We start from the raw sequence: 27,626 nt of genomic DNA on the forward strand, positions 1-27,626 counted from the left end.
ATAATCCATTGTACAAAGATATAGTAATTGTAATTAACAATATTGATAGCAACATTACAGCTTTACAAAATGATGCAGATGATAATGATACAAATCAACAAGCTACTTCAAACAGTGTAACAACAGATAGTGATCCTGCATTAGAGTATAATGCAAGAGAAAATGATAAATTCAATAGTAACGAAGAAGAAAATGATGACCCCTTAAATGAATATAGAGCCACAGTATGTGACACATGCTTAGAGTCAATTATACCAAACTATCCAGTTATTACAGATAGTGAGCAGTCAACAGGAAATGAAGTCTACAGTATAGCACCAGGAGAAAACAAACATCCTGTCTCATTTATGCTTGATAAACAATGTGAACTGAACTGAACTGAACACTTTATTTAAACATGATGGGGTATTCAGCAGAGCTGGTGGGGTTGTGTTTAGGAATAAAAAACCAAATGTTAAAAAATTAATGATTCATCAACCTAGAATCATGTTTAAATAATATACTATGTGCTGAGACTGCAAAATTTAAAATCCTAATAATAAAATATAGTTGATGTCTTTACAATTGATTAAAGCGGCAATTGGATCAAAATTTATTTTCTTAATGTCAAACTTTGAGAGCAGACGCTTAAATTGGTTTAAGTCATTTGCTGTTGATTCTTTGCTGAAAAGGCTGTTCCAGGCTATTGCTCCCCTATATTTGATGAAGAACTAGCATTTCCAGTATTGTTTCCTAAAGGCAGGTATGGGTACACAGCAGAACAACAAGTTACAATTTCACCAGTGAAATATTTTAATGCTAGACTTTTACATTGCAGTGGAAGGTTTGCCACAAACCCTGAAGACCTCTTTTTTGCACAATTCATAATTGAACAAAAGAAAGTATCAGATAGTATAAATATTGCCCTAAAGAAGGTACATGGGCAATCTGTCACTGCTTCTCAATTAAGTGACAATCCTCAGAGATTTAAGTGAACCTTATTGTCCAAGATCAAGCATTTTTATTTGTGAGGCAAATACCAGGAACACCACCATACTGGCAAAAATTCATGTATGAAGTAATTGCAATGGTTAAACAACCTGGCATTCCAACAAGGTTTATGACATTGTCTTGAGCTGATTTAAGATGGCCTGAGCTTTTTCAAGTATTAGCAAGAATACAAGTCAAATCTAACTGATGAACAAGTTGATTCACTGTCTTACAGTGAGAAGTGTCAAGAGAAATGCTCAATCTTAATCCTGTTGTAGTTGCTAAACACTTCCAGTACAGAGTTGAAACATTCTTCACTGAAGTGTTGCTCACTAATGCTAAACTGTTTGGTAAAATAGTGTACTATGCTCTTCGTATTGAATTTCAGATGCAAGGGAGTCCCAATTTACATGCCCTTATATGGTGTGACGACTGCTCCAAGCTAACCCATTACAATAAATAAGCATATATAGACTACATAGATAAACATGTACAGGCTTACTTGCCAACTAAGGAGGAAGATGCTGAACTGCATGACTTAATAGCAAAAAAGTACCAGAAGCACAGCCATTCTAAAACCTGTAGGAAATACAAGAACATTGAATGCAGATTTAACTTTGGTCAATTTTTTTAACAAATTCTACTCTTGTTGCAGAACCACTATGCAATGATTTTGGAGAAACAAAAAGAAGTCCTTTCCTTGGTAAAACAGAAAATAGATGAGGTCCTAAATCCAAGTAAATCTAGCTATGATTCTTCACTAACTCAGCATGATATTTTCAACTCTGTTGGTATTACAGAAGAACAGTATTACTCAGCACTAGCTGTTTCACCAGGATCTAATTATGAGTTATCATTTAAAAAGACCTGTATGCCTGAACTCTCGCTAAGGAAATTTTTCATGCAACATTATTTGTTCAGACTGACTTAACAGACAAAACAAGAACTTAATGACCTGGATGATGACAGTACAGAGATATTCAAATCCAACATCATTGAATGCTACTGTATTAGACCAGCCTCTATTCCTGCTGTAGATAACCTTTGTCTCACACAATTCGCAGCTTATTACTACAAGGACTATAGAAAAGAAAACAGTGAAACTTTTGATGCAAAACCAGAAGTGCTTACAGATCACATTTTTGAAATACAACAAAGTAATAGCAGTTTTAGTGATTCATCATATTTGCCTAGAAAGATATCATTGATGAATACTAATGAAACTATGAAATGTAGAAAAGTCAAAGCTGCTTTCAGATATCATAGACCAAATAAAAGAAAACAACCTGAACTGTTTTTCCATCATCTACTTAATGCTATATTACCCATGCAGGAATGAATCTAACCTCCTTGGAAGTGATCACAAATAATTTTATGTGTCAAAATTCAATGAACTAGGAGTACAAGACACTGTAGAACATAACAGAGCAATCTTTGAACCTGACTTAGAAGCAGTAACAGAAGCACTAGAATGGCTACAAAACAACCATGGCACTGTCACACGTTCATATGACCCTATAAATGATCAAGAAAATGCTGATAAACTACAACTAGAATTCCAAGATGAATCATCAGCAGATGAGGTATTTAATGAACAAGTACCCTCACAGCTTGCTGCAAATTTTCGAACAACTGAAAATTGTGGTCCATCAGCAATAACACTGTATAATCAGCCAACAGAAATATCTGATGACCAATTACGTCAATGAGTTAGATCACTAAACAACATGCAACACAAAGCTTACAACAGGGTGCTTTCGTGGACTAGAAATAAAATGAAAAACCTCAACAGTCTGAAGTCACAAAGTGTTGAACCAATTTATCTGTTTATAACTGGAGGTGGTGGTTTTGGAAAAAGTCATTTGATTAAAACAATTATATAGCACACTGTTGAAAAAATGTAATAAATAATTATGCTCTAATAAATCCTGAGAAACCAACAGTTTTACTAATGGCACCTCCTGGAGTAGCAGCAATAAACATTGATGGTACAACTATATACACAGCATTATTAGCAATACCTTAACATACAGGTGATGTTCTACCTCCACTGTCTGACCAGAAAAGAACACAAATGAGATTATTGCTGTCTGAGCTGAAGCTAATAATAGACCACTTTCATAAATGGCTACCGAATTAATATTATTTTGTTTAAATTTAAAATTAGCCCTTCTGGCCTCGTTCTCCAGTACAAAATTCAAAAGAATACATTATCTCAAGCGAGGCCAGAAGGGCTAATTTAAATTAAACACAAGAATATTAATCCAGCAGCCATTTATGAATGTGGTGTATAACAGATGAGATCTCAATGGTTGGTAACACTACTCTCATCCATATTCATCAATGATTAAAAGACTTGCAGCCAGTGTTTGATCGTTACAACATAATGCGTAACTTATATTTGTTCTTATTTCACAAAGAATATAAAACTGAATGTTCACAAGCAATAATGAATGCAGCCAAACAAGCCAAAACTGAGAACATGAACATTAAAGAATTGGCTTGAGAAAAATGGGTGCTGCATTTCTATCAACAAGAGAGGTTAGCTCACAAGAATGTGTATACAGATGTATGCCTTTACTCTGGCTAAAGAAAATTTTCCCTGCAACATTATTTGTTGAGACTGACTTAGCAGACAAAACAAGAACTTAATGACCTGGATGAGATGACAGTACAGATAGTGTATATTCAAATCTAACATCATTGAATTCTACTGTATTAGACCAGCCTCTATTCCTGCTGTAGATAACCTTTGTCTCACACAGTTTGCAGCTTATTATTACAAGGACTATATAGATCGAAAAGAAAACAGTGAAACTATTGATGCTCAACCAAAAGTGCTTACAGATGACATTTTTTAAATACAACATAGAAATAGCAGTGGTAGTGATTCACGATATTTGCCTAAAAAGATATCATTGATGAATACTAATGAAACTATGAAATGTACAAAAGTCAAAGCTGTTATCAGATATCATAGACCAAATAAAAGAAAACAACCTGAACTGTTTTTTTAACTTCCCAAGCACGAGATGACTGTGTGGTGGATGTCCTCCCCTGCGATGGGATGGGATGGGTGGCTGTAAGATTGGCCCTGAAAAGCCTCATGGATGTGGGAGTGGTCAACTAATGTATGTATGTATGTATCTACTTATGCTATATTACCCATGGAGGGATGAATCTAACCTCCTTGGCTGGGCTAAAAATTAACAGTAACCTGTTAACCATTGGTTAGTAATTTTCAACTTTTGGTTACTAAAAATGTGTCCAACTAACCCGACATGGTTAGTAAAATTTTCTAACATATTTAAATAATGTTATGGAAATAACTAGAATTCTAAGATGTATCATCAGCAGATGAGGTATTTAATGAACAAGTACCCACACAGCTTGCTGCAAATTCTTGAACTACTGAAAATTGTGGACCATCAGCAATTACACTGTATAATCAGCCAACAGAAATATCTAATGACCAATTACATCAATCAGTTAGATCACTAAATAACATGCAATGCAAAGCTTATGACAGGGTGCTTTCGTGGACTAGAAATAAAATGAAAAACCTCAACAGTCTGATTTCACAAAATGTTGAACCAATTTACCTGTTTATAACTGGAGGTGGTGGTTCTGGAAAAGGTCATTTGATTAAAACAATTATATAGCACACTGTTGCAAAAATGTAATAAATACTAATGCTCCAATAAATCCTGAGAAACCAACAGTTTTACTAACGGCACCTACTGGAGTAGCAGCAATAAACATTGATGGTACAACTATATACACAGCATTATTAGCAATACCTTAAAATACAGGTGATGTTCTACCTGCAATGTCTGACCAGAAAAGAACACAAATGAGATTATTGCTGTCTGAGCTGAAGCTAATAATAGACTACTTTCATAAATGGCTACCGAATAAACAGTCTTTTGTTTAAATTGAAATTAGCTCTTCTGGCCTCGTTCTCCAGTACAAAATTCAAAAGAATACATTATCTCAAGCGAGACCAGAAGGGCTAATTTAAATTAAACACAAGAATATTAATCCAGCAGCCATTTATGAATGTGGTGTATAACAGATGAGATCTCAATGGTTGGTAACACTACTCTCATCCATATTCATCAACAATTAAAAGACTTGCAGCCAGTGTTTAATCATTACAAAATAATGCATAACTTACAGTATATCTGTTCTTATTTCACAAAGGATATGAAACTGAATGTTCACAAGCAATAATGAATGCAACCAAACAAGCCAAAACTGAGAACATGAACATTAAAGAATTGGCTTAAGAAAAATGGGTGCTGCATTTCTATCAACAAGAGAGCTTAGCTCACGAGAATGTATGCCTGAACTCGGTAATTGTGAAGAAGAGCTCCCCAAAAAACCTGTCGGCCGACAGTCGGCCGACAGACGACCAACTGTCGGCCGACTGTCGGCCGACTGTCGGCCGACAGTTGGTCGTCTGTCGGCCGACAGGTTTTGCCTGAAATATAGGCTACCTGTCGGCCGCCAGTCGGCCGACTGTTGGTAATGTGTCGGTAACCTGTCGGTACCTTGTCGGTAGCTTGTCCGTGAAACGATCACACAATGTTAGGGATTCTAAGTTTGCCGTTACAAAAGCATATGGGTTTAAATTATTAATTTTTTAATTTGCGTTTGTCGCAGAGTGGCAAAACGAGGTATCGTGGTCGTTTTAGATCAAGAGTTTTTGGTCTGGTTTACCAGAAACGTTGAGTGATCCGATATTTCACTCGTAGAATCGTGCCTCGCTTGATACAACATCCAACATGTTTAATACGTTGACAATTGACTTTCAAGATTTGGTGGCTCCTAAAGGAGCCGTTTTGTGCGTGGTGAAATATACAAGATATTTCACTCGTAAAATCGTGCCGCGAACTTCATTGGCAACAGCTGCCCCTCTCTCCTCATGTTGCTCATGACCGGGATGTAGCGCCGAAGTCTTTTGCGACAGGCAACCTCCAGATCTCGCACGGATTGAACTTCTTGGTCGAATCAAGAGAAAGCTGAAGGCAATGAACGGGACAGTGAAGAGCAAACTTCCATGCTACCTCGACGAGTTCAACTGGCGGAAATGCTACCCTGGTGATCCGTTTGACAACTTGCTCGAAGCCATCGCAGAGTTCTGCCCACCAAACTAAGTTTACTTAGTTTTACAAACAAACGGCTCCTTTAGGAGCCACCAAATAAAAAAAAGTCTTGAACCGACAGAGACAGAACCAACATGTGTATTGTTCAACATTAGATTAGCGGCGCGCTCCTAAATCAATTATCGCATCACGCATCCAAGTCTAATTATCGAATTGTTACGTATAGTATTTTATTACTTAACATAACGAGTAAAAAGATTCACAGTTGTATCATTTATTAAACTTGAAATTGGAAATAGCAATTCATCCCAAACCTGCAAGATAGATTACGATGCTAGCAACAAATACATACATACATACTTAACATACCATAAGAGGCCGCGTTGCATTGTTGGGCGATTGGAACGAAAGTGTTTGTATTGATACGTAGCTTATGGTTTTCAGAGTTTTTGGCCGAGTTTTCGATTAAATTATCTTCCTATGCGATTCTTAGATTGTCTGGTGTGTTGTAAATTACGCAAGTGATATATCCTATACGCATCTGATAACATTTTGGAAGAAACGTTTCTTTACATACTACCAACTTTGCCGTCGATCGGTAAGTAGGTGAAGTCTGTCGAGTCATACATCACCATTACGGATTGTTATGTCACGTTAACTGTTCGTTTTTTACACAATTTTTCTTTTTTCTTAACCTGTCGGTAGACTGTCGGCCGCCTGTCGGTCAACTGTCGGCCGACAGTCGGCCGACAGTCGGCCGACAGGTTTTTTGGGGAGCTCTTCTTCACAATTACCCTGAACTCTGGCTAAAGAAAATTTTCCCTGCAACATTATTTGTTGAGACTGACTAAGCAGACAAAACAAGAACTTAATGACTTGGATGAGATGACAGTACAGATAGTGTATATTCAAATCTAACATCATTGAACACTACTGTATTAGACCAGCCTCTATTCCTGCTGTAGATAACCTTTGTCTCACACAATTTGCAGCTTATTACTACAAGGACTATAGAAAAGAAAATAGTGAAACTATTGATGCACTTCAAGAAGTGCTTACAGATGACAATTTTGAAATACAACATAGAAATAGCAGTTTTCGTGATTCATCATATTTGCCTAAAAAGATATCATTGATGAATACTAATGAAACTATGAAAAGTACAAAAGTCAAAGCTGTTATCAGATATCATAGACCAAATAAAAGAAAACTACCTAAACTGTCTTTTTAATTTCCCAAGCACGAGATGACTGTGTGGTGGATGTCCTCCCCTGTGATGGGATGGGATGGGTGGCTGTAAGTTTGGCCCTGAAAAGCCTCATGGATGTGGGAGAGGTCAGCTAATGTATGTATGTATCTACTTATGCTATATCATCATGGAGGGATGAATCTAACCTCCTTGGCAGGGCTCAAAATTAACATTAACCCGATAACCATTGGTTAGTAATTTTCAACTTTTGGTTACTAAAAATGTGTCCAACTAACCCGACATGGTTAGTAAAATTTTCTAACATATTTAAATTATGTTATGGAAATAACCTTTTACAAATAAATAATAAGTTTTAGAAACGGTTTATGTGTTATTTACTTGCATTAGCTTGTTTTCTGTCTGAAACGATTTTTTCTTGCTGTCTTTGTGATGGAATGGAGCTTTACAGCCATTTTGAGTGCTAAGGCCCAGAATGTGAATTTGTGTCGAAGGTAGGGATCTGGACACAACTTTATCAGATCTGCCACGTTGCAAACATTCGCTTCCAAATTATTGTTCACAAGGTTCTGGCAGTTCCACATTGAATTACCGTATGCAGAGTTCTTCAATCATGGTAAATGAGAGGGGGTCAACATAGGTAGTTAATTGTCAACGTTTTTAAGGTAACCATGCAATTTCAGGTGCTCTTCAATTTGACCTAGTTCTTATGAACAGAATGTTCAATATTTGAGATATCGTGACATGTGAGCTAGCTTGGATACCAAACTTTATGGTTAGTGAAAAAGTTAAAGATGTCTATCAACCCGAAGGGTTAGTGATCCAACAATTAAATTTGAGCCCTGCTTGGAAGTGTTCACAAATATGTGTCAAAATTCAATGCATTAGGAGTACAAGACACTGTAGAACATAACAGAGCAATCTTTGAACCTGACTTAGAAGCAGTAACAGAATTAGCACTACAATGGCTACAAAACAACCATGGCACTGTCACACATTCATATGGCCCTATAAAGGATAAAGAAAATGCTGAACTACAACTAGAAATCCAAGATGAATCATCAGCAGACGAGGTAGTTAATGAACAAGTACCTTCACAGCTGCAAATTCTCGAACTACTGAAAATTGTGGTCCATCAGCAATATCACTGTATAATCAGCCAACAGAAATATCTGATGACCAGTTACGTCAATCAGTTAGGTCATTAAGTAACATGCAATGCAAAGCTTACAACAGGGTGCTTTCATGGACTAGAAATAAACTGAAAAACCTTAACAGTCTGAAGTCACAAAATGTTGAACCAATTTATCTGTTTATAACTGGAGGTGGTGGTTCTGGAAAAAGTCATTTGATTAAAACAATATACCACACTGTTGCAAAAATGTTATAAATATGCTCCAATGAATCCTGAGAAACCAACAGTCTTACTAACGGCACCTACTGGAGTAGCAGCAATAAACGTTGAACAATGAAATAGGAGAGAATTTACAATCATTTACACTGTTAAGGCAAGATCATGCTTAAGACAGATTCTCTAGTTTAGCACTATGTGCTAAAAACAATGTAGAAATCAAAGAATAGTATTTTCCAGCCATTAATGCAATTAAGTTTCTCCTTGTTAATTATATTACTGAAAACCAACCGATCATTTCACACGAACTGGAATAAGAACATTCTACTGACAACAATCATTCACTTGACTCTGATGATGACTTCCGCACAGGTTGTCGAAACGTCAGTCACTGCCACCGACAACAGTCCTTCTCAGGACTACCCTCACCCGGACAATCAGACTACACCTTCACATATTACTGACATAAGTCAATCTGTTAGTTTACTTTACAGAAAGCACACTTCTAGCATCTTACAGTTTCTATGAACTGTAGTTTTATGAAAAGTCCTTGAATTTCTAGTAAAAAACCCATGAAGATCATTTCATGGCCCATGAATATAACTGCAAAATGAAAATTCATGGGGTTATTTTAAGCCCTGAATTTTCCCTGAGTTAGAGGCATTTTTTTTCATGACCCATAAAGTTCTTTAAAAGTCTACTTTCATGACCCATTAATTTCCACTGAAAGTTGCCAGAATGAATTCCATGACCCATGAATTTCTTTAAAAGCCTACTTTCATGATCCATTAATGTCCCCTAAAAGTCACCAGAACAAATTTCAAGACCCACAAATTTCTTTTTAAAAGCCTACCTTCAAGACCCATGAATTTCTTTTAAATCTTCTTTCATGACCCATTTGTTTCCTCAGAAAGTAACCAGAACTAATTTCAAGCCCCATGAATGGTAATCAAATAATTCCAAGAAATTCTCAATACCTTGAATGTAAAGGTTTTAAGACAAGGAGTAATTTTAGAGGCTTAAAACTTTGTTTCGATAAAAGTATGCTATACAAAATGTACCAAGAGATATACATACATGTATATGTTTATCATGAAATTTATTATTCAGACTAAGTTTTTGTAAATCTTAACATCAATAGGCATTTTTTCATAAAGTAGAAGTCAACTTTGTTGATTGCAAATTGTCAATCATGAATTTGCCTTCTAACTTCAAAGGTCTCTTGGATCCCATAATCACGCATAAAAGTTTTTGTTGTGATGCAAAATGTCTTATGTCTACAGATGTGCCAGAATCATAAAACATAAACATAATCATATTCATAAACATGGGTACGCTTCGGAATGTGCACATCCATTTGCAGGCGAGAATTCCAACGTACCATAGTCGCTTCCTTCTCTTGTACAAATGTTTCTTCGTTATGAGACACACTTGACTCTGTTGGCACCACTTCTAGTTGGAACGTGTTGCTGAACGCTTGTTACGATCAAACTTTGTTGATTTGGATAATTGTACACTACAATCATCTAGGTATCTCTTATACTTCTAAGGTGGTATCCATCTGTTATATTAATGAGGGTAAAACACGTTTGTAATCACATTCAAAGTTGCGATTGGCTTGTGTTATTTCTCACCTTTGCCGTGAACACAACTCGAGTCGGGGTTTCAAGTCTTTGTTTCCTCGACAAATTTTGGCCATAAATCGTTCCTTTGTCGTACGTTCGATTCTTTTCGATCATTTCTGCATAGAGTGAGTTCCCATCATTATTTATATCATCTTCAAAAGATGGATCCAAGGATAATCCATCGTCCAAAAGCAGCGGACTGTTCCGAAAAGTCAAAATGAGACGGCTAACTTCTCTTGAGACTGCAATAGGGCAAGCCAGCGGACTCTCTTCATTAGCCAATGACAATTTTCAAAATATCCACGTGATCATACCCTTAATCGGAAACAAACAAACTTCAATTTGGCGCTGATCTTTGAATGTACTTTACATCGGTTGATAGCTCGTGCGATAAGCTATTTCCTTTCTCGACTGTTTTGCTCAATAGAACGTCTCTGAAGATGGGTTTTACCGTTGTTCAATAGGAAAACGAGAACAGCGTGAGTGGTATAAATGAAAAGCAAGTCGTTGGCACCGTGGAGGGAAAAGAAGGGACAACAGTTCACATATCGACTGGCCGGTACCATAGTTAGTAGAGGGAGCTCTAACCAGCTCACTCTACTAACTATACCGGCACACGGGTCGAGCGGCATTTATAAAGCTACGATTTTGAAAGTTTGTGGTGAGTACAAATTGCAATATTCTGTACGTGATCAAAACTGAGAATCGAATCGGTCAATTGCATGCCACAATTTCTTAAGCTTACACTGTACAATGAAGTAAATCTATCAGTAAGCTGAAGATTTCAGGATTATTTTAGTCACGTCTGACAAGCTGCCAGCCTAGCAAAAAAAAGACAAACAGCTCCTTAGTCTGCAGTTTAGGAAAACTTCATTACAAGTTATTGTTACAGTTACAACAAGATTTAATTCAAAAATCAACTATTCAACTGTAATTAAGCCCTTCACTACCAAGAGTGTCAAGTCAAAATTGAATAGAAATCTTTGAATTTCTATTTGCAGAATCAACAAAAACAAACAGTATAACATGAAATTGCTGCTTGACAGCTTACATTTGAATTTTAGTACACAAGAGTTTTGTTGTATTGCAAGCATACAGTTATATATACACTGTTGTATTTTCTTTGGTGCAAGTAAAGTGGAGACTTTTTCATTCCAAATTCATGGGGTTTCCGAGGAATTCTCATGGTGCTTGGATATTCCCAAGAACCCCATGAAAACTAACTGGCAATTAACTTTCCTCTGCCATGAAAATACCATGGAGAGGCCATGAAAAGGCCAGGAAAATTCAGGGAAAATTGCTATGGTCAATGAATTTTTTACATACTCACAGGATATTCATGGGTCATGATTTGCTGCAACCCATTAAAACCTAGTGAATTTTAACACCATGAACTTTTTTGACATGAAATTGATGGGTTTTTCAGTACCTCTGGAAAGGCCATGAAATGCCATTTTCATGGGTATTTCATGGCTTCTAGGTCACCTTACACAACATTTCATAGGTCATGAATATTAAAAATTTTCACAGGTTTTTCATGGGATTTTTCATGTCTTTTTCATGGCACTGAGACCAAGTAGATCTAAGCTTGGGTAGCCAATCTACAAAAAGTTTGATGAGGGACAAGTACCAAAGTTTTTTTTTTTTTTTTATGTTATATATCACTTTTGACCTTACAAGGGATGTCCGTCAACCTCTCTCTCAAATATGCTTGAGCCTTGCTGTGGCTTTGGGAGCTGGACAAATAATCTTCCTCACCGGAATAAACGCCACAGAAAACAAGGTGGGTGCATTTTCCATTTAGCAGAGTAAATTAGAAGATATTGTAATCGAACAAAACATGAAAATAACAACATATTTTTCTCTTTTCTTCTCCTCTTTGTGTAGGCTGTGTGTGTCACAGCAGCAGCTCTTATGCAATATTTCCTGATGTTTGCTTTCTTTTGGATGCTGGTCGAGGGAATTTATCCATACCTGTTCGTTGTGAAAGTTTACAATATAAACACCACGATGTATATGTATCACGTCGTGTCGTGGGGTACTTTGCTTTTACACTTGAACTTATCAGATACTGTTGTGAATAATGTTTTTAACTAGATGAATCATTTTAAGTCGCTTTTTTGCTGTAAAATTGTGCAATAGGTTTTCCCCTGGTTATGGTGCCCATTTCACTGTGTATGGCTGCTGGGAAAGAAGGGATAAAAAGCTATACCAGTGAAAAATTGTAAGAGGCACAACTTTCTTTCTCTTTTTATCTTCTATTTCTTCTCTTACATTTTTAATTTTCTTTGTTGGAGTTTTGAGGGTTTTTTTTAAATTTGCTTTGATATCCCTATCAACTTTTTCTCAAGATTTTCTCATAAGGCTGCCAATATTGTCAGTTTTTTCTAGATAATCTGACCAGGGGTGGGCAGAGAAGAGAAAGAGAGATTAAAATTACCAATCCTCAAAACACTTATAATCGAGTCATTATTTTGCTCATATCTCTACTTTTCGTCACATTTCTTTTGTTCTTCATTATCTTCCCTTTTGATGTTTACCTTATTTTTATCAGCATATTGTCGTACTTAGTTACAAATACAGTACCATTCTGTAAATTCTTGAGAACTGCAGCTTTTATGCTAACATTCTTATTTGTGTCTTAATTTAATTTTATTTTCCTTTCTTCATTTTAGTTGTTGGATGTCCTCAGCGAACAATCTGATTTGGCTATTAGTCACATTTGTGATTACAATTGAAGTGGTAAGTTTGTGAATCTGGTTTTTCAATTTTCTTTTCCAAATATCTTTAGTGATTTTAGTATAAGACTTAAAATGTGCAACACTCATAGCCCAATACAAATCTTTCAATAACATCCTCCACTTCAAGATCTACCTGGTGATACTCGCACGAGTCATACAGGAGATGACCGGAATGCAGCCAACAGGAGAGAAGCAAGGTCAACAAATACGGTGAGAGAGAGCTTTTATATTAAAAAAAAAATGTTTTGATGCATTTTTTTAGTGGTGTACATTTATCTGCGTCGAGATTTTGTTGCAATTACATCAGGGTACCAATAATGTTAGTAAGGGTTATATGCAATCTGTTGACCGAAATGTTTGCGTCCCTCAGAATTGGCATTAGAGCATGCGTGGTGATGATTCCGCTTCTGGGTGTCACGTGGCTATTTGGTCTTTTGTCGCCATTACACATAACTTTTTCCTACATTTTTACCATCCTTAACTCTACACAGGTGAGTATCAGGTATTATAATTTCCTAACTTTATACATTAAATCATCCAACCTCAGTATTTAGATCACTTTATAATATTGTGTACATAGTACGCATAGTCTGATTTCTCAATTCAGTTTCCAATGCGGTGCTTTATGAAGTTATAGAGCTCGGCTCGTAATTTATAAGCTTTCCTTGTGCTCTTTTAAGAACCTGCTTGGCTTTTAAGCGTTATAGAGCCTGGAAAATGCATTATATTGCATTTTATGTTATAATTTTTTAACCAGTCATTCGGTAGTAGTGATATGACATTTGTAGTTGTAAAACAGGCAGCACAGAATAGAATTAAAATCAAAACGAAAAAGCGATGCCACTGTTTATGAGATTCTTACAACTCAAGAAGTTATTTGATTTCTTTGTTGTTTTTTGAGATATATGGAAAAAAAAAACACTACAGCACTTCTACCCCGGTTGCATCACAATACGCAATTTATTTGAAAAACATTTCTTTTTTTTACCTTTTAAGGGTTTCCTGATTTTCGTCCTTCACTGTTTGCGAAACAGTCACGTAAGTTTAATTTAAGGGATACATGTGGTGTAGATAATGAGGTTTTAAAACTCGAATATGCATTGGAGTTTGTTTTTCTCACTTTCTGCGTCTATTTGCAGATCAGAGAGCGATTCAAAAGAAAATTGAACACCGTTTCTCCATCTACAATCACTGGAAACCCCACAAAGAAGACCTCACAGATTTATCCAAGTGATATTGGAGATATGTGGGTTGCTGAGTTGCAGTCTGGCAATGAATTTGAGCTCAGTGAAAAACCCTCAACTTGAAGTACTAGATTCAACAGACCGAGTACAAAAGTCGATTGTGTTATTGTTGAATACGATCATTCTGGGCACGGTTGTTAATATGATGCCATTGTTTATTTCGATCTATCAAGAAAATTTCGGTAGTTTCTATTGCACAGTTAGCTGAGTGAATATGTCATTTCTAAGATGTCAGTTACGCTGATATTTGGATCAAAGGAGTCTAATTCGATGATATGGCAACTTTCCAAACTGGTAGTCTCCAAGGTTTTTATCTTTAAGCTAAATACAACAACTGTAAATTTTTTTAACTAAAAGTATGTAATGTTAAGACTATCGTATGTAACGTGGGAAGTTTTGCCTTAGTTGCGAGCTAAATTGTTTGTAAGTTACCAGCCTAGAGGTTGGCTGTCGATCAATGTTAGAATTCTAAACAGTCTTTCCTTCACATGATAGTTTCTTTGTTCCCCTTCTGACTGCCCCAAACTATTTAGTTGGAATGTGGCGGCAATTCATATAATGCATGATGTCAAGACTGATAATATAACGTCTTCAAACAATGCTTTGTTTGACTTTGATTATAATACGCATTTTATTGTCTTGTCTTTGAATTCTACAATACGATGCTTTTATTAATATCAAATGGTGGAATCATCTTATCCTACTTCTTGAGCAGATAGACTCCCTATAAAATACCAAATACTATTTGCTTTTGTAAAAGTAGTAGTCACAGCTGAATTTTAAATTTTATCACGGGGAATTGAATGGATAAATAAATAGATAAAATAATAAAAAACGGAATAAAAGGTAGACCTCTTAATTATCAGTTACATCACTCAAACGTAGTACCCTTTCGGGTCACAATCCTTCGATCGCTATGGATTCAAAGGAATTGAAATTGAACTAACTTCTTCGAGAAGACGCGATTTTCAGTAGTGTGTAATAGTAATGTTTATTACATCCATTTTGAAATCACTGGTGGTCCCTGTAATCTGATTGGCTCTAATTGGTGTGATTTATTCACGAATCACACCATTTTTTGCTCTAGATCGCATGTTTTTCCCAGCCAATGAGGAAGTTACACTTAAAACAAACAACCAATTAGATTTTCAGGCTTGTTTAAAGTGACCAATCAAATTGCAGGAAAATGAAAAACAGAGAGTATCATTTGGCAAATTTTGCAACTTTTGTTTCCAAACTCTCATTTCTCCCCCCCAAAAATTGCATTGAACAAGTCCTGTAGTTGGGCGATTTCAAAATGGATGCGATGAAGTGGTAATTGAACCTCGTGTCGTGCAATTTTGGTCGGAAATCATGCTTGTGATTTCAAATCGGATTCGCACTGCGCGCTCGTTCGATTTTAAAATCCCGCGTATGATTTCAGCCCAATTTGCATTCCACTCAGTTCAATTACCATTATAAATGAAGATTGTCGAATATCGTGCTTTGTCCTTACGATAAATCGGTAGCGAGGGGAAGATTAGAAGATGCCTAGCAGTCCAATTACCCTGTTTGTGACCCTTTTTTTTGTTTTTTTTGCTTTGTTTTTTTCTTTGCTTTTTTGTTTTTTTCTATTTTTATTTTTGGTTGTTTTTTTTATGCTTTTGTTTTGTTCTGTTATATTTTCTTTTTCTTTTGTTTTAATACTTAGTCAGGCAGGTTTTCTAGATAGTTATACTTAGTCAGGCAGGTTTTTCAGATAGATTTAATAGATTTTTGTTTTTGTTTTTTAAATGTTTTTCGTTTCACGCACATCATTTGTTTTAACATGATAGGACGGAAAATGCGTGCACTGTAAGTACCTCCCGTTGCCGTTGTAGAAAACTTTTCTAAGGCATTTTCTGTCCTATCATGGAGTTTTTACCACTCCTAGATGTAGCGTGGGTAAATAAAGTATAAGTATAAAAGTATATAAGTCATTACAGTCAGCGCAGTAAATAAACCACCTCAGGCGCCTGGTATGCCAGCTGATGATTTCCGATGCTAAGAGATCGTCCGAAAAAGGAGAATTTGGCCAAAAAGCAAAGCTTGGAGAGCAAATGTGGACATTACCCACCCTCTCATTTTTTTTTTTCACATTGTGCAGCGATAAAATACTCTTTTTGACCATTTTTATGGTCCTAAGTAGAAATTGAAATCAGGTTTTTTTAAGAACGCAGTCGCTGGGTTCTAAAACTCGATTTTGTTTTTCTTGCATATAAAAAGGTGAAACTCTTACAGTTGGCTCTTTTCCACTGGCCTATTTACTTTTCCAGAGAAGATAAATATCGACGCTGACGGAGGTTATTGCTTGAAAACCGTCCTTTTAATTTTGCATTACATGACAAAACTAGCCAGCAAAAACGCACAAAAACAAATCGGTGGGTTTTGAAGCGAAATGACCTTGAGATAGTTTTTATCATTCAACCATTTTTTTGTCGGAGTTCGTAGTGGTACTGCTCAAGGGCTCTGCTCGGCATACCTCGGAATTCCATACTGATGTATCCAAAGAAAAAAATTAGAAATAATATCTAATTACCTTAAGAGAGACCAGGATCGAAAGGCAAATTAATCACACAGAAAGATAAGCCAACACAATCATTTGAGCTGTGGGGATCATTTGAAAATGAGAAACTTGATTAAAGTAAAACCACATTTCTTCCGTGTCAGCTCGTGTTCTGTTAACGCTGCAAAAAGACCGACATTTTTTCGTACATCGCTAAGTAAACAAAAACTCACAATAGTGAAAAGTCGGCCAAGAGTGACATTAGCAGTACCTGTTGTAATTGATGCCAAGAAGTTACTATCTCGAGCTTGACTTTATGATAACTTTTTATCTCACTTTATTCTCTTGAAAGAGTAGTGAAGAACGAAAAGAAAGAGCGTCTTTCCATATTAATTGATTATTTTGTCACATTTGTTTTAAACAGGTACAAAGGGTTCTTAAAATTTAATTTAACCGGAGATAAGATATCAAAAATTTGTATGACATTCAATTTCCTGCATAATGAGGTAGCCACAAAAGACTCTTTTTGACTCAAAACAACGCACGCGGAAAGCTTTTCCTTTCTAGCAGGAGATTGATCGGAATAACTTTTTTTTAAAAGGAACTCCTACCGAACAGATACTGCCAGATGGAACTTTAGACTGATGTTCAGCTGATAAAAATTGCGAAAAAAAGATCAGAATTGGTTGAGCGTAACGCTGACAGAAGCTTAAACCATCACGGAAAAAGAGATGATGAAGAAAGTTTGTCAGATATGGGGAACAGTTCTGTTATCAATAACCTTTTTGGGTGAGTACCAAATTTCTTTTATGAACATAAATTTAGTTCATCTATAGTACCACGAGCATACTCCGAAAAGATTAACTTCATCAGAGTTCCCTAACGGGACTCGAACCTTTTGCTCTAACGACGGCCTTTGGACGAAAATAAGGACGGGGAGAGAGATAAAACCTTTGACGTTCTAATCTTCCTGTATTATGGGGGCGTAATTTGAGAAGCCGGTCTATTATTATTATTACTGAGCTATAGATAACTCGTGTTAGCTATAACTCCAATCCAGCTTAAGTAGATTTTTAAGGTGAAATTCTTACGCAGCGATGTAACTAAAGGCTTATCTCAAGCCCGTTGAATTAGATTCTGTGGAATGAAAAAAAAAAAACGCATGCATACGGGACAACTTATCTAAACTACCTTTCGAAAAATCTCACAAATTAAAGCCTCTGCGAAAAAGGGAACAATATCTTCCGTTCTTTCTTCTATATGAATTCTTAGCTTTTATCTCTTTGTTGATTAATCAGCCTCCTGTCGTTGTGCAAATGACAGTTGAAGAATTGACACTGTTAAACAGAGAGAAAATTGAACCTCTCCGGGAGTGGTGACCTTACTATAACACTTCTTACAGCAATTTTCAGAATTGGGAAGGAAAATCCATCGTAGATAGACTTCAGACACTAATCCTATAGAAACCATCTACAAGGCAGTGCCCCCAAAAGAGTGTTTTTGTTCATAAATTTGTCGTGACGGACTTAAAAAAAAACGTTGAGACGTTTTACTTCCACCTGTCTCGACATGAGAGTTTATTCAGGAAAAAAATTGTTCTTGCCCGTGCAAAATCTGACTTCTTAAAAAATAGAAATGAATAAATAAAATGATGAGAAAAGGGAATAATGTTACTTTCCAGATGAGTTCAATGCGTGAACTGCGTCGGTCAGATTCTATCTTCCTGCATCGCTCGTAAATTCGAATTTATTCACAAAGTAAATAACTCTATGTTACCTGTTTATTCTTTTGAATTAAGATGTTATCCCTGTTTTTTTTTTGTTTTGTTTTGTTTTTATTTTTGGAAGTCGGATAACTTTGTGGTGGTAGAATTGCTGCAAAAAAAAGATACACACACAGCTCACTCACTGCCGATGTTAATGTATATAATTTCCGATTTTGAATTTGTAGATCGCAAAAACCTTGCGGCTAGTTGGCTGAAACTATATTCTTGCATTGGCCAGAGTTGCCTTTCCTTTCTTTCTGCTAAAAGTATCAATAAAAAAAACTTGTCGAAGACAACTTTTTGTCACGGGTTTTGAAAAGCCTTTGTTGCTATTGATGTCACAAATATCCAAATGTGAAGGCAAAAAATATTCATTCTGAGCTTTAGGTTTAAGCCATCAAGCATCCGACGCTAATGTTTCCATCGTTAACCATCGATGCTTTTGATGCATAGCAAGTAAGTCCAAAGAAATGAAAACTTTGAATTGAAAGCTGTATGCTTTTCCTTTTGATTTTCATTTGTTCTGATAAATTTGTAACGACCCTGGCAAGATCACATTTGAAGCTTACGTGTGGATCCCATTTCAATGCTGTGGTGTGTTATTAGGGACCCTAGGCAGTAAGGATGGTGACGCCAGGGAAGACGTTGATTAAAAAATGAATTTCAACTTTTGATTAAAGTTTCGAAAATGGCTACATCTGTTTACCGTCTCATACAGCGCCACACCCCAGCCTCAACCTCAACATAAAGTATAAAAGTAGCGTTGAGTTTCAAATACCAATCTAATAATCTGCCGTCGTTGTTTTGCAAAGGACGGCTCAGAAATGTAGCAAGTTTAAAAACGTACATGTTGAGCAATTTTTCTGCCTATTTAACAAATGGTAAACACCACAGCGTACACTATTGAGTTATGGATGTACGCGGGAGGTTGCTAAGCACGAAAGAAGCGTAAGAGTCGCTCGAGGCGATAGCCGAGAGCGACTCTAGCTTCTTGAGTGCTTAGCAAACCTCCCAAGTGCATCCATAACTCAATAGTGTACGCTGTGGTGTTTACCATTTGTTTTATAACATAACATCGATACATTGTAGCCATAGAATTTCCCTTTTATTGAACCAAAAATGTTCGTGTAGTCTTACATGACCAAACAAAACAAGAGCGCGAAAACTAGGCATTGCACGGGTATGCTCGTCAAGTCAATCGAAGACAAATGTGATCATGTTTACTGAAATTCATGAAAAAAAGCTCTTTCTGAGCTTTGTATCTACAGCTAATCGTTGCAATTGCTCAATCACGAGCGAAGTTTCTGACGAAAGTGAAAAACTGTCCTCAAATGTCATTTAAAAATTGACTCAATTTCGGAGGAAGAATTGTTGAAAACAATTTGCAAGTTTTGAATACTGCAGTCGCCGAAAAGCGATTTCGTTGCCACTTGTTTGGTCTGGAACGACATGGATTGCTTAGAAACTTCTGATGACTTGCTGTGGTTGTTAGTGGAGGAAGAAAAGGCTCTTGACAAGACTTGACTGCAGTTGTGCAGTTGTGATGTCGATGGACGAGAGTTGTAGCTCACCAGAGACTGTTCACTGCGGTGTCCTGAAATGGCCATGATGTGGCGGTTAGAAATCCCAGCGTTGGACCAGAGAGTGATGGCAGTAGCGCTTACACAATGATTTGTGTAAACTTTGGATAAATTCGCTTCTTCGCTGATATTTTTCATCATTTTAGTGAGGCTGTGTATTCCAAGCGGTCGTGCTTCGTACCAAACTGCATCTTCGGCTGCACAGTTTTTCTTCGGATACTGGAAAAAGGCAGTGCAATTTGGATTGACTTTCTGCAGGTATAGTTTCAGCGCTTTGTATCCGTCTCCTTGATCTTGTGTTTCATACATTCTTGCTTCTTTTTCTGTGCTCTCTACATCGTTGAATCCTCCAGGATGATTCTTTGACATTTCATCATGGCTCATTGTTGCCTACCTTCGTCCAGCCGCATCAATTTCGAACCTGAAGCTCTTCGTTGTTAACCTTCTTTGACCTTCACGGCCCCTTCGGCAAAAAAAAAGGACAACATGAAACCAAACGTTCCTCTGCAAGGAAAGTGGTTGAGAGGAGGAAAAGACTTTGCTGGATTTCAACTTCTGGAGGTCTTCCTCTTCGATAGCAGGTTTGTGTGTGACATTTTCTTTGCCGCTTCGCTTAAGGCTTCTTATTTGTGCATCTAACATCAAGTTTGATCTTGAAAATCTCGAATCAGTGGAAATTTTTAGGCCTCTGTTTAAAGGAGGGGCATTGAGATATCTTTCTATTGAGTGACGGAATCCCAGTAAGGTAGATTTGCTGTAATCTTCGCCCTTTTTCGTTCTGGCTTCTGCATAGAACCTTCGTAGGTTTTGATCCAGCTGGCCGATACTCATCTCTTCAAGCGGGGTTTGAATTTTTTTTTCTGTACACCAAGCTGAAATTAACAGAAAAAGAAACGGTCTGTCAAAATTCTCTTTTTTTAAGACCTTAAATTTTCAATTTCAGTATTTTGACCTCTAATCATCGTAAACGCTCTTTAACAAAGGCAATTTAAAAGGTTTCGTCAAGATTGTTTACGTACAGCATTAAATGGGGTTCTACGGTTAAAAACATTTTACTCATCGGTAAAGGCTTCAGGAACTAATTTGTTCTTATTTTTAGCTTTATCGAAGCCTATTTAAAAGTGTCAGGTTATCTCTGATAGCTGCTTTTTACCTTTAAATGTGGACACAGACCAGTTTGTGGTTTCTTTTGTCTTTTTGGAGTGCCGCTCGCTTACAAGCAATTCGAGTTCGCTTTCACTTAAACTCGCAAATCTCTTTGTAGGTGGCTCAAGAAATGAGAAATCAAATAATTTAAAGGATGGCATTTCTGTCTCATTTTCCCGAAATTTCGAAGACATTTCCATATTTCCGGCAGAAGAGACTCCAGCCATTATTTAAGGAAACAGTTTCCAACGAAACATTTCCTCACTTGGAAACATTTGCTCACGTCAGCAGCGTACACCCATGGGCAAATGGGGGACGCTAAATCGACCAATCAGAGCGCGCGCTTTAGTTTGGTTATGTTATAATAGACCTTTTGTTTTTCTACGTCCTCGTTTCTCTCGCCGTCGTGGTCTGCTTGAGGTCCCTCATAACTTTCAGCCAATACAGTCCTTAGCTCTCTTTAAAAGAAAAAAAAAACATCTTAAAATGGATGGCAACACTGATTATCGTTATAAATAGGTTGTTTGGAGTCCTGTTAGAGCCATTTGGCCTTACACTTGGAAGAAGTACTTGTGGCTTCGTTTCAGTTGCAATTTCCCGTCACATGTTTCAGGGAAGTCTGTGTTCTTGTAGCCCTCTTCTATTGTTTGATCCTTTTTTGAGTATGGGCACTTGTACTCAACACAGGCATTCTGACAATTTAGTGTTCTGAGCCAGAAAAACTGTAAAAATAAACTCTCTGTACTAACTGAGCATGCTAACCTAGAACAAAGGACATGAAAGAAAAGACCCATCGAAGCGCGTCCGCCATTTTGTTTTGAGCAATGTCCTTGGCAGGGCTTCTGAGTCCAATCCACACCTAAAGGGCCGACAAAATCCAAGATATATATACATATATATATATATACATATATATATATATATATATATATATATATATATATATCTAATTATACGTTTTGTTGTGTAGTATCGCTGAGTATTTTCCGAATTGTGCCGTATTTTGACGAGCCCGTTGGGAGTCAAAATGTAAATAAGGAGTAAAAATACTCAGCGATACTACACAACAGAACGTCTAATAAGTTATTTATATCCAACACGCCTAACTGTTATTTCAGTGCGGGCGAATTTCGCGGATATTTATTTACGGGGAGTGCGTGACAGAAGTATGCGAGGCGGAAAGGAATTGGCGCGTTGTCGTGTTGCTCATTCTTTTTTATTCAATAAATGAAGAAATTTCCAGGTCGTCTAGCTTTTTTTTTTTTCGTTCGATTCGTTTAATAAACTTGGATGCATATTTGCCAGCAATTCTGACTCTTCGTCGTCAGATTATTCAAATTGTCCGCCATTATTTTTTTCGTAACTACAATTCAAGTCTTCGCTTGCGCGATGCGAGAAAACACTCTCCGTCACACTCGCGCTTGAAATCACTCTGAAGCATGCTTGTAGCGTCAGACAAGCAAACCCAAGCACGTGCTAGAGATTGGAGCAAGCGGGATCTGGTCACATTGAACGGAGTTAATAGCTCTTTCAATGCAGAGTTAATTAAATCTGCATTGAAAGAACAACAGCCTGCTTAAATTTGTCGTGGTTCGATATGGACCAATTTTCAATGCTCCTGTTTTTGTGTACCTTTCTTCGCGCTCTCCGCGAACGGGAGAGAAGAAATACGGCTTTAAGACGAAGAAGACGCCAACATTTTTTCTTTCAAAACACCAGGTTGGCACATGGTATTTTTTCAAACATCTTAAACATATTTAACAATGCTCAACACAGAACTTGTTTAAAAGCCAAAAAATCTGGGAAAGATCGAGATGTCAAACAATGCTTCACCTGATTGGTCAATTGTTTGTCTAGCTCAGCTCAAGAGCACTCTGTAGTGCTCTTGGGTTAAGCTGCGGCTCTTTTGAAGTTTAAGCAGCTCCTCCTTCTTTCTTAAGCAAGCAAGCATTGCCAAGTTTGATCGTTCACATTTATAACAAGCTAGGAATTTGTTAGATAACCTAAAACTGACCAAGTAAGCATGATCCTAGCGCAAGTGTGACCGAGTGGTAACTCACAAAGAACTAGCCTTAAACCGGCGTGATAATGGAACTAGTTTTTAATTATTGAAAACATATTTGATCCAACATATTTTTGTGTGCCATAGCAAAGTGTAAACTAAGTATTTATTGTTTTAAATGAAGTGATCTATCCGCACCTGATAGAAATATCCTTTAGGCACATTAGTACCTTTATGAAGGAAAAAACGAGAATTGGTGACTCTTGTTGATAAGAAGCGATCGAGTATTGTTATGTGCATTACATAACACCTCCCTCAAAAAAGACTTGAAATACGGTGGAAAATCTGTCGTAAGTGCGTTATTATCAAGTCAATTATAGAAATAAACGTACCGGCATCTACTGGAGGCAACTTCTGCATTTCGTAAGCTTGATGAATTGGGAGATGAGTCGGCTTTATTCCGGTTAAATGTTGAAAACCATGCCAGTACCCTACGGAGCCCGTAAAGGGCCATTATCAAACATAACTATTTGACGAGTTATGTGACGAGTTACGTGACTAGTTATTTGACGAGTTATTTGACTAGTTATGTGACGCGTTACGTGACGAGTTGTTGTAAAGGAAGAGCCTGGGTTGTGTGCGTTTGGCCTTGAACTTTCGTGACGAATTAATTGAGCAATACTTTCAAATGACGAGGAACTCAGTTTGCGGCAGTTGAAAAGAATACTAGCCCGTAGAGGCCTTAAAAGACGGCAAAACGTTTCCGACCTGAGAACTGTTTTTGTCGCTATTGAACACTGAAGAGCAACGAGGAAGTGGAGGTGATATTGGATGTAGATCTGTTTGGCAAAGACTGGTAACAGATCGCGGCCTTATGGTTTCTAAAGAGACGGTACGAGTCTCCTGGAGGACGTTCGAATCTTCTATTTTCACTTCCAGAGGTATCAGGTACAAGAGAGTTTATGATTGAAGTGGACAAGGTTGACATCACTGTTGGTCAGCAACTCATGTGCGAAAGTAATACCGAGAAACTACTTAACTGCACACCAGAATTTTCAGATCTTGCCGACATCATCATGCATGAAAAGCACTGGCTCATGCCAAACTCACCTGATGAAGCAAAGGATTTGTACAGTGCTTTGATTGACCACATTGAAAAGCTCTAGACATTCTTTTTGAGTCTAGGGTTTCACAAGGGTTTCCCATCACCAGTCAGTGTGCTTTCAAATTCCAAGATCGAGAGCCTCGTTTTGATATTTTGATAGGCCAACTATTTAGCATGTATCAAAAGTGGTTTATTCCCAGTTTCTCTGACAGAATGTGAACTGTGACAACAACAACAATTGAAATATATTATAAACAATATAGTATGGCTGTTTACCTGAAAATAAAGCGGTCCTTAAGCAGCACCTTATTTCATGTTTTGAACAATAAACACTAATTACTAGCTACAGGCCAGCATAGCAGGTGCTTCATCGACTTTTCACACACAGAAGTAATCAGTTGGCATTTTTTTTTCTGTAAAATGTCCATACACTATTGCTGTAAAGCAGGCTTTGAACACCAAAGTCTGGATAGCATTCTCTGGCAGACATAAGGCAATAACCAGTTTTCAAAAAACACTGCTAGTGAAAAAATTGTAAAGGTTTTAGTAAATTGTTAGCCAAACAGATCTACTTCCAATATCACCTCCACTTCCTCGCTGCTCTTCAGTGTTCAATAGGGACAAAAACAGTTCTCAGGTCGGAAACGTTTTGCCCTTTTTTAAGGCCTCTAATCCAGTTTCAACTGTCGCAAACTGAGTTCCTCGTCATGCAGTAATAGAAGGCATGATAGTATTTCTGCGTGGTTTTATCCAATTTGAAAGTATTGCTCAATTAATTCATCCCGAAAGTTCAAGGCCAAACGGGCCGCCATATTTGCCCCATCTACAAAAACATAACCCAGGCTCTTGCTTTACAACAACTCGTCACGTAACTCGTCACATAACTCGTCAAATAATTATGTTTGATAATGGCCCTTTGCGGGCTCCCTAAGTACCTGTGCGCTACTTGAATACCGTTACAATCTATACTACATCTGTTGTTATAACATAATCAAAGTAAAGCGCGCGCTCTGATTGGTTGATTTAGCGTCCACCATTTGCTCATGGGTGTACGCTGCTGACGTGAGCAAATGCAAAGACTATTTTTCCGCGCGCGCTTCTTTTTTCTGGTCACGTAAGATTTGTTAAATAAAAGGGAACTCTTTAGCTACAATGTATCAATGTTATGTCATAAAACAAATGGTAAACACCACAGCGTACACTATTGAGTTATGGATGCACTTGAGAGGTTTGCTAAGCACTCAAGAAGCTAGAGTCGCTCTCGGCTATCGCCTCGAGCGACTCTTACGCTTCTTTCGTGCTTAGCAACCTCCCGCGTGCATCCATAACTCAATAGTGTACGCTGTGGTGTTTACCATTTGTTTATTATGTGATAGAAATGTGAGGCCAGTAGTGAATGGTTAGATATAGATATTTCTGTGATGAAACATCCTCTAAAAACCAGTTGAATTAAACCGACAAAAAAGAAAAGAGACCTAAATGGCGACTCTTATGAGACCCTTCCAAAACAAACCAAATTGTTATAATAAACGCCTGTTCTTAAGTTTCGTAATATGGGAAAAACGAGGATAAAGAAAATAAACATCTACAGTAAAAACAAATGAATGAAAACAGAGGAAGTTATCTTTAAAGTTGTTTTGATATGTAACTTATTTTAGTTAAGACACAAAATGATTTGAAAAAGATTAAGCAAGATGACGTAGTGGTGCAGTTTTAAATTTGAAGTGGACGATATAATTCATGATTGTTGTGTATTGACGTGATATGCAACACCTTTCAGAAGTAATACATAAACGCAGTGGATTAGCTATGAACCTTCTAAAGTTATACTGTGACAGATGTCAGCCGAGAAATACGTATCTGACCTCTTTCGCGGTAAAACAAAGTTCGTCCTTTTGAAATAGGTCAGACACTTCTCCTGTGGAATGAAATAATCTTGTACAAAAGGAAAAGGGAATTTCATTCGAGCTCCCCTCGTTATCTTCCTCTATAGAAATCAGGACGCGAGTTTAGACGAGGAATTTTTACAATGAATGCCATCAGCGACAGATCATCTCACGACAGGTTTATCTTTACGTTATCTTTTTAATTCGGCCTCTGCTTCCTTGAGTTTTCATTTTATTGATTTGTAAAATGTTTTCCTTCAAAAGAACTCCCGCATCCTGTAGAAATGAATTAATTCCACCCAAAGAGTGAATGAAAATAGAAAAAAAAGTGGTACAGTGCTAATGTTTTCCATCGATCCGATAACAGCAGTATCACATCATTCGTCGATTTTAATTGTCCTATTTCTCAGTTAATTCGCGATGTACATTAAATAGTTTCCAAATAGAAAATCTCAACATTCATATTTATAACAGACTATTTCATCTGAGCAGTTTGATTCGCTCCTATGGTTGAAGGGGCTACTTATTCTGAAGATTAGCCCAGGGATCAACGTTGTCAGGCTTTATTTGTACTAATGTAAGACACGGCTCGTTACATCCGGGGTTACGTCGTAGTCAACTGAAATTAAATAATTTCGGGATACATTATTATCTACAATATTCTTAGTCGAAATGATAAACGGTTTCGTAACTTACAATTTGTGTTTCTGCGTAGTCGGATCCCTTGATGTTTTATCTTGATGTTTGCGTTTTTATGACCGTTGATGACTAGCTTCGAATGAAGTTACAGCATAAATTGTTCCTTTTAAATTACAAGTCACATGACCTGATTTTCCCACCGCGCGTAGTTGAGGCGAATTCGTAATTACGATAATTAATTCTACTTTTTTCTACGTGCTCCACTGAACATGCAAATCACAGTTCTCTATCGTTTAATCGATCCATAAATACGATGCTGAGCCGAAATAGCTCATTTGCATTGACAAATTACAGTTTTCATTACCATTCAATTCAGTTCTTCGGAGATGTTTCATAATCAGTGAAAAACGAGTAAAACAACAACAATGCTGCCATTTGTAAAGCATACCTGTATATTTTTCTGCAGAAAATATCCAATATTGCTCCGATCGAGAAGCAAACATTCTTGAACTCACGAGTAACTGTCTAATTCATAGCGGAGCTTGCGGCGCGTGCAACAAAGATCTATTCTTAAAACAAACAAAAAAAAGAACAGAATGGTGGTAGCACATCAAGCCGAGCATATGATCGTATTCAATGGGAAAGATGCAAAAGCCATCATGAAACAGTATAGCACTGAGGAAGCTTTGCGATGTTATGTTATATTTTCAGTCTGTCATTAGGTTTGGAATCTT

The 27,626-nt window shown here is 37.1% G+C and overlaps 4 protein-coding genes across 16 annotated transcripts in view; 1 reads left to right on the forward strand and 3 right to left on the reverse strand.

The window, feature by feature from the left end:
• The window catches only part of LOC148736903 (uncharacterized), a 334,451-nt gene extending 324,063 nt beyond the window's left edge, over positions 1-10,388 (reverse strand). The window contains exons 1-3 of the mRNA XM_088750773.1: positions 10,270-10,388; positions 9,489-9,612; positions 1,472-1,548 (exon numbers count right to left, since the gene is read on the reverse strand). Coding sequence (XP_088606899.1) covers positions 1,472-1,548; positions 9,489-9,575 — 164 coding nt within the window. The 5' untranslated portion in view covers positions 9,576-9,612; positions 10,270-10,388. The remainder of the gene's footprint in view (positions 1-1,471; positions 1,549-9,488; positions 9,613-10,269) is intronic.
• Positions 1-27,626, reverse strand: part of LOC148736918 (uncharacterized) — a 700,731-nt gene that overhangs the window by 2,739 nt on the left and 670,366 nt on the right. The window lies entirely within an intron of this gene.
• On the forward strand, positions 5,436-14,940 carry LOC148736919 (adhesion G protein-coupled receptor D1-like). 10 transcript variants are annotated; one of them, XM_088750706.1, is made up of 10 exons: positions 5,436-6,675; positions 7,318-7,426; positions 10,725-10,921; positions 11,941-12,043; positions 12,148-12,298; positions 12,936-13,002; positions 13,129-13,211; positions 13,372-13,492; positions 13,998-14,039; positions 14,141-14,940. In XM_088750706.1, exons 4-10 carry the CDS (start codon positions 11,968-11,970, stop codon positions 14,306-14,308), a joined length of 708 nt encoding a protein of 235 aa, XP_088606832.1. In that variant the 5' UTR covers positions 5,436-6,675; positions 7,318-7,426; positions 10,725-10,921; positions 11,941-11,967; the 3' UTR covers positions 14,309-14,940. The 10 variants fall into 10 exon arrangements, with proteins under 10 accessions (XP_088606832.1, XP_088606831.1, XP_088606833.1 ...); XM_088750705.1 differs by having other exon boundaries at positions 7,318-7,422; XM_088750707.1 differs by having other exon boundaries at positions 7,318-7,412.
• LOC148736920 (uncharacterized) lies at positions 19,618-23,995 on the reverse strand. 3 transcript variants are annotated; one of them, XM_088750721.1, is made up of 4 exons: positions 23,655-23,993; positions 22,023-22,119; positions 21,631-21,718; positions 19,618-20,986 (listed from the first exon to the last, which is right to left on the reverse strand). In XM_088750721.1, the coding sequence occupies exons 1-4, from the start codon at positions 23,680-23,682 to the stop codon at positions 20,942-20,944; spliced, it is 258 nt and encodes an 85-aa protein (XP_088606847.1). In that variant the 5' UTR covers positions 23,683-23,993; the 3' UTR covers positions 19,618-20,941. The 3 variants fall into 3 exon arrangements, with proteins under 3 accessions (XP_088606847.1, XP_088606848.1, XP_088606846.1); XM_088750722.1 differs by lacking the exon at positions 22,023-22,119 and having other exon boundaries at positions 23,655-23,995; XM_088750720.1 differs by lacking the exons at positions 21,631-21,718; positions 22,023-22,119; positions 23,655-23,993 and adding an exon at positions 21,268-21,508.

The sequence above is a fragment of the Stylophora pistillata genome, chromosome 2 (genome assembly GCF_964205215.1).
Source record: "Stylophora pistillata chromosome 2, jaStyPist1.2, whole genome shotgun sequence".
NCBI lineage: Eukaryota > Metazoa > Cnidaria > Anthozoa > Scleractinia > Pocilloporidae > Stylophora > Stylophora pistillata.

Excerpts from the sequence above, each read along its gene's own strand:
- LOC148736919 (XM_088750701.1), top strand. The coding sequence starts at position 11,876 with ATGAGGGACAAGTACCAAAGTTTTTTTTTTTTTTTTATGTTATATATC. Across the intron at positions 12,044-12,147 it reads TAAACGCCACAGAAAACAAG|GCTGTGTGTGTCACAGCAGC; the intron begins GTGGGTGCATTT and ends CTCTTTGTGTAG. Across the intron at positions 13,212-13,371 it reads AAGCAAGGTCAACAAATACG|AATTGGCATTAGAGCATGCG; the intron begins GTGAGAGAGAGC and ends TGCGTCCCTCAG.
- LOC148736920 (XM_088750720.1), bottom strand. The coding sequence starts at position 21,487 with ATGGCTGGAGTCTCTTCTGCCGGAAATATGGAAATGTCTTCGAAATTT. Across the intron at positions 20,987-21,267 it reads GTCTGTGTCCACATTTAAAG|CTTGGTGTACAGAAAAAAAA; the intron begins GTAAAAAGCAGC and ends TGTTAATTTCAG.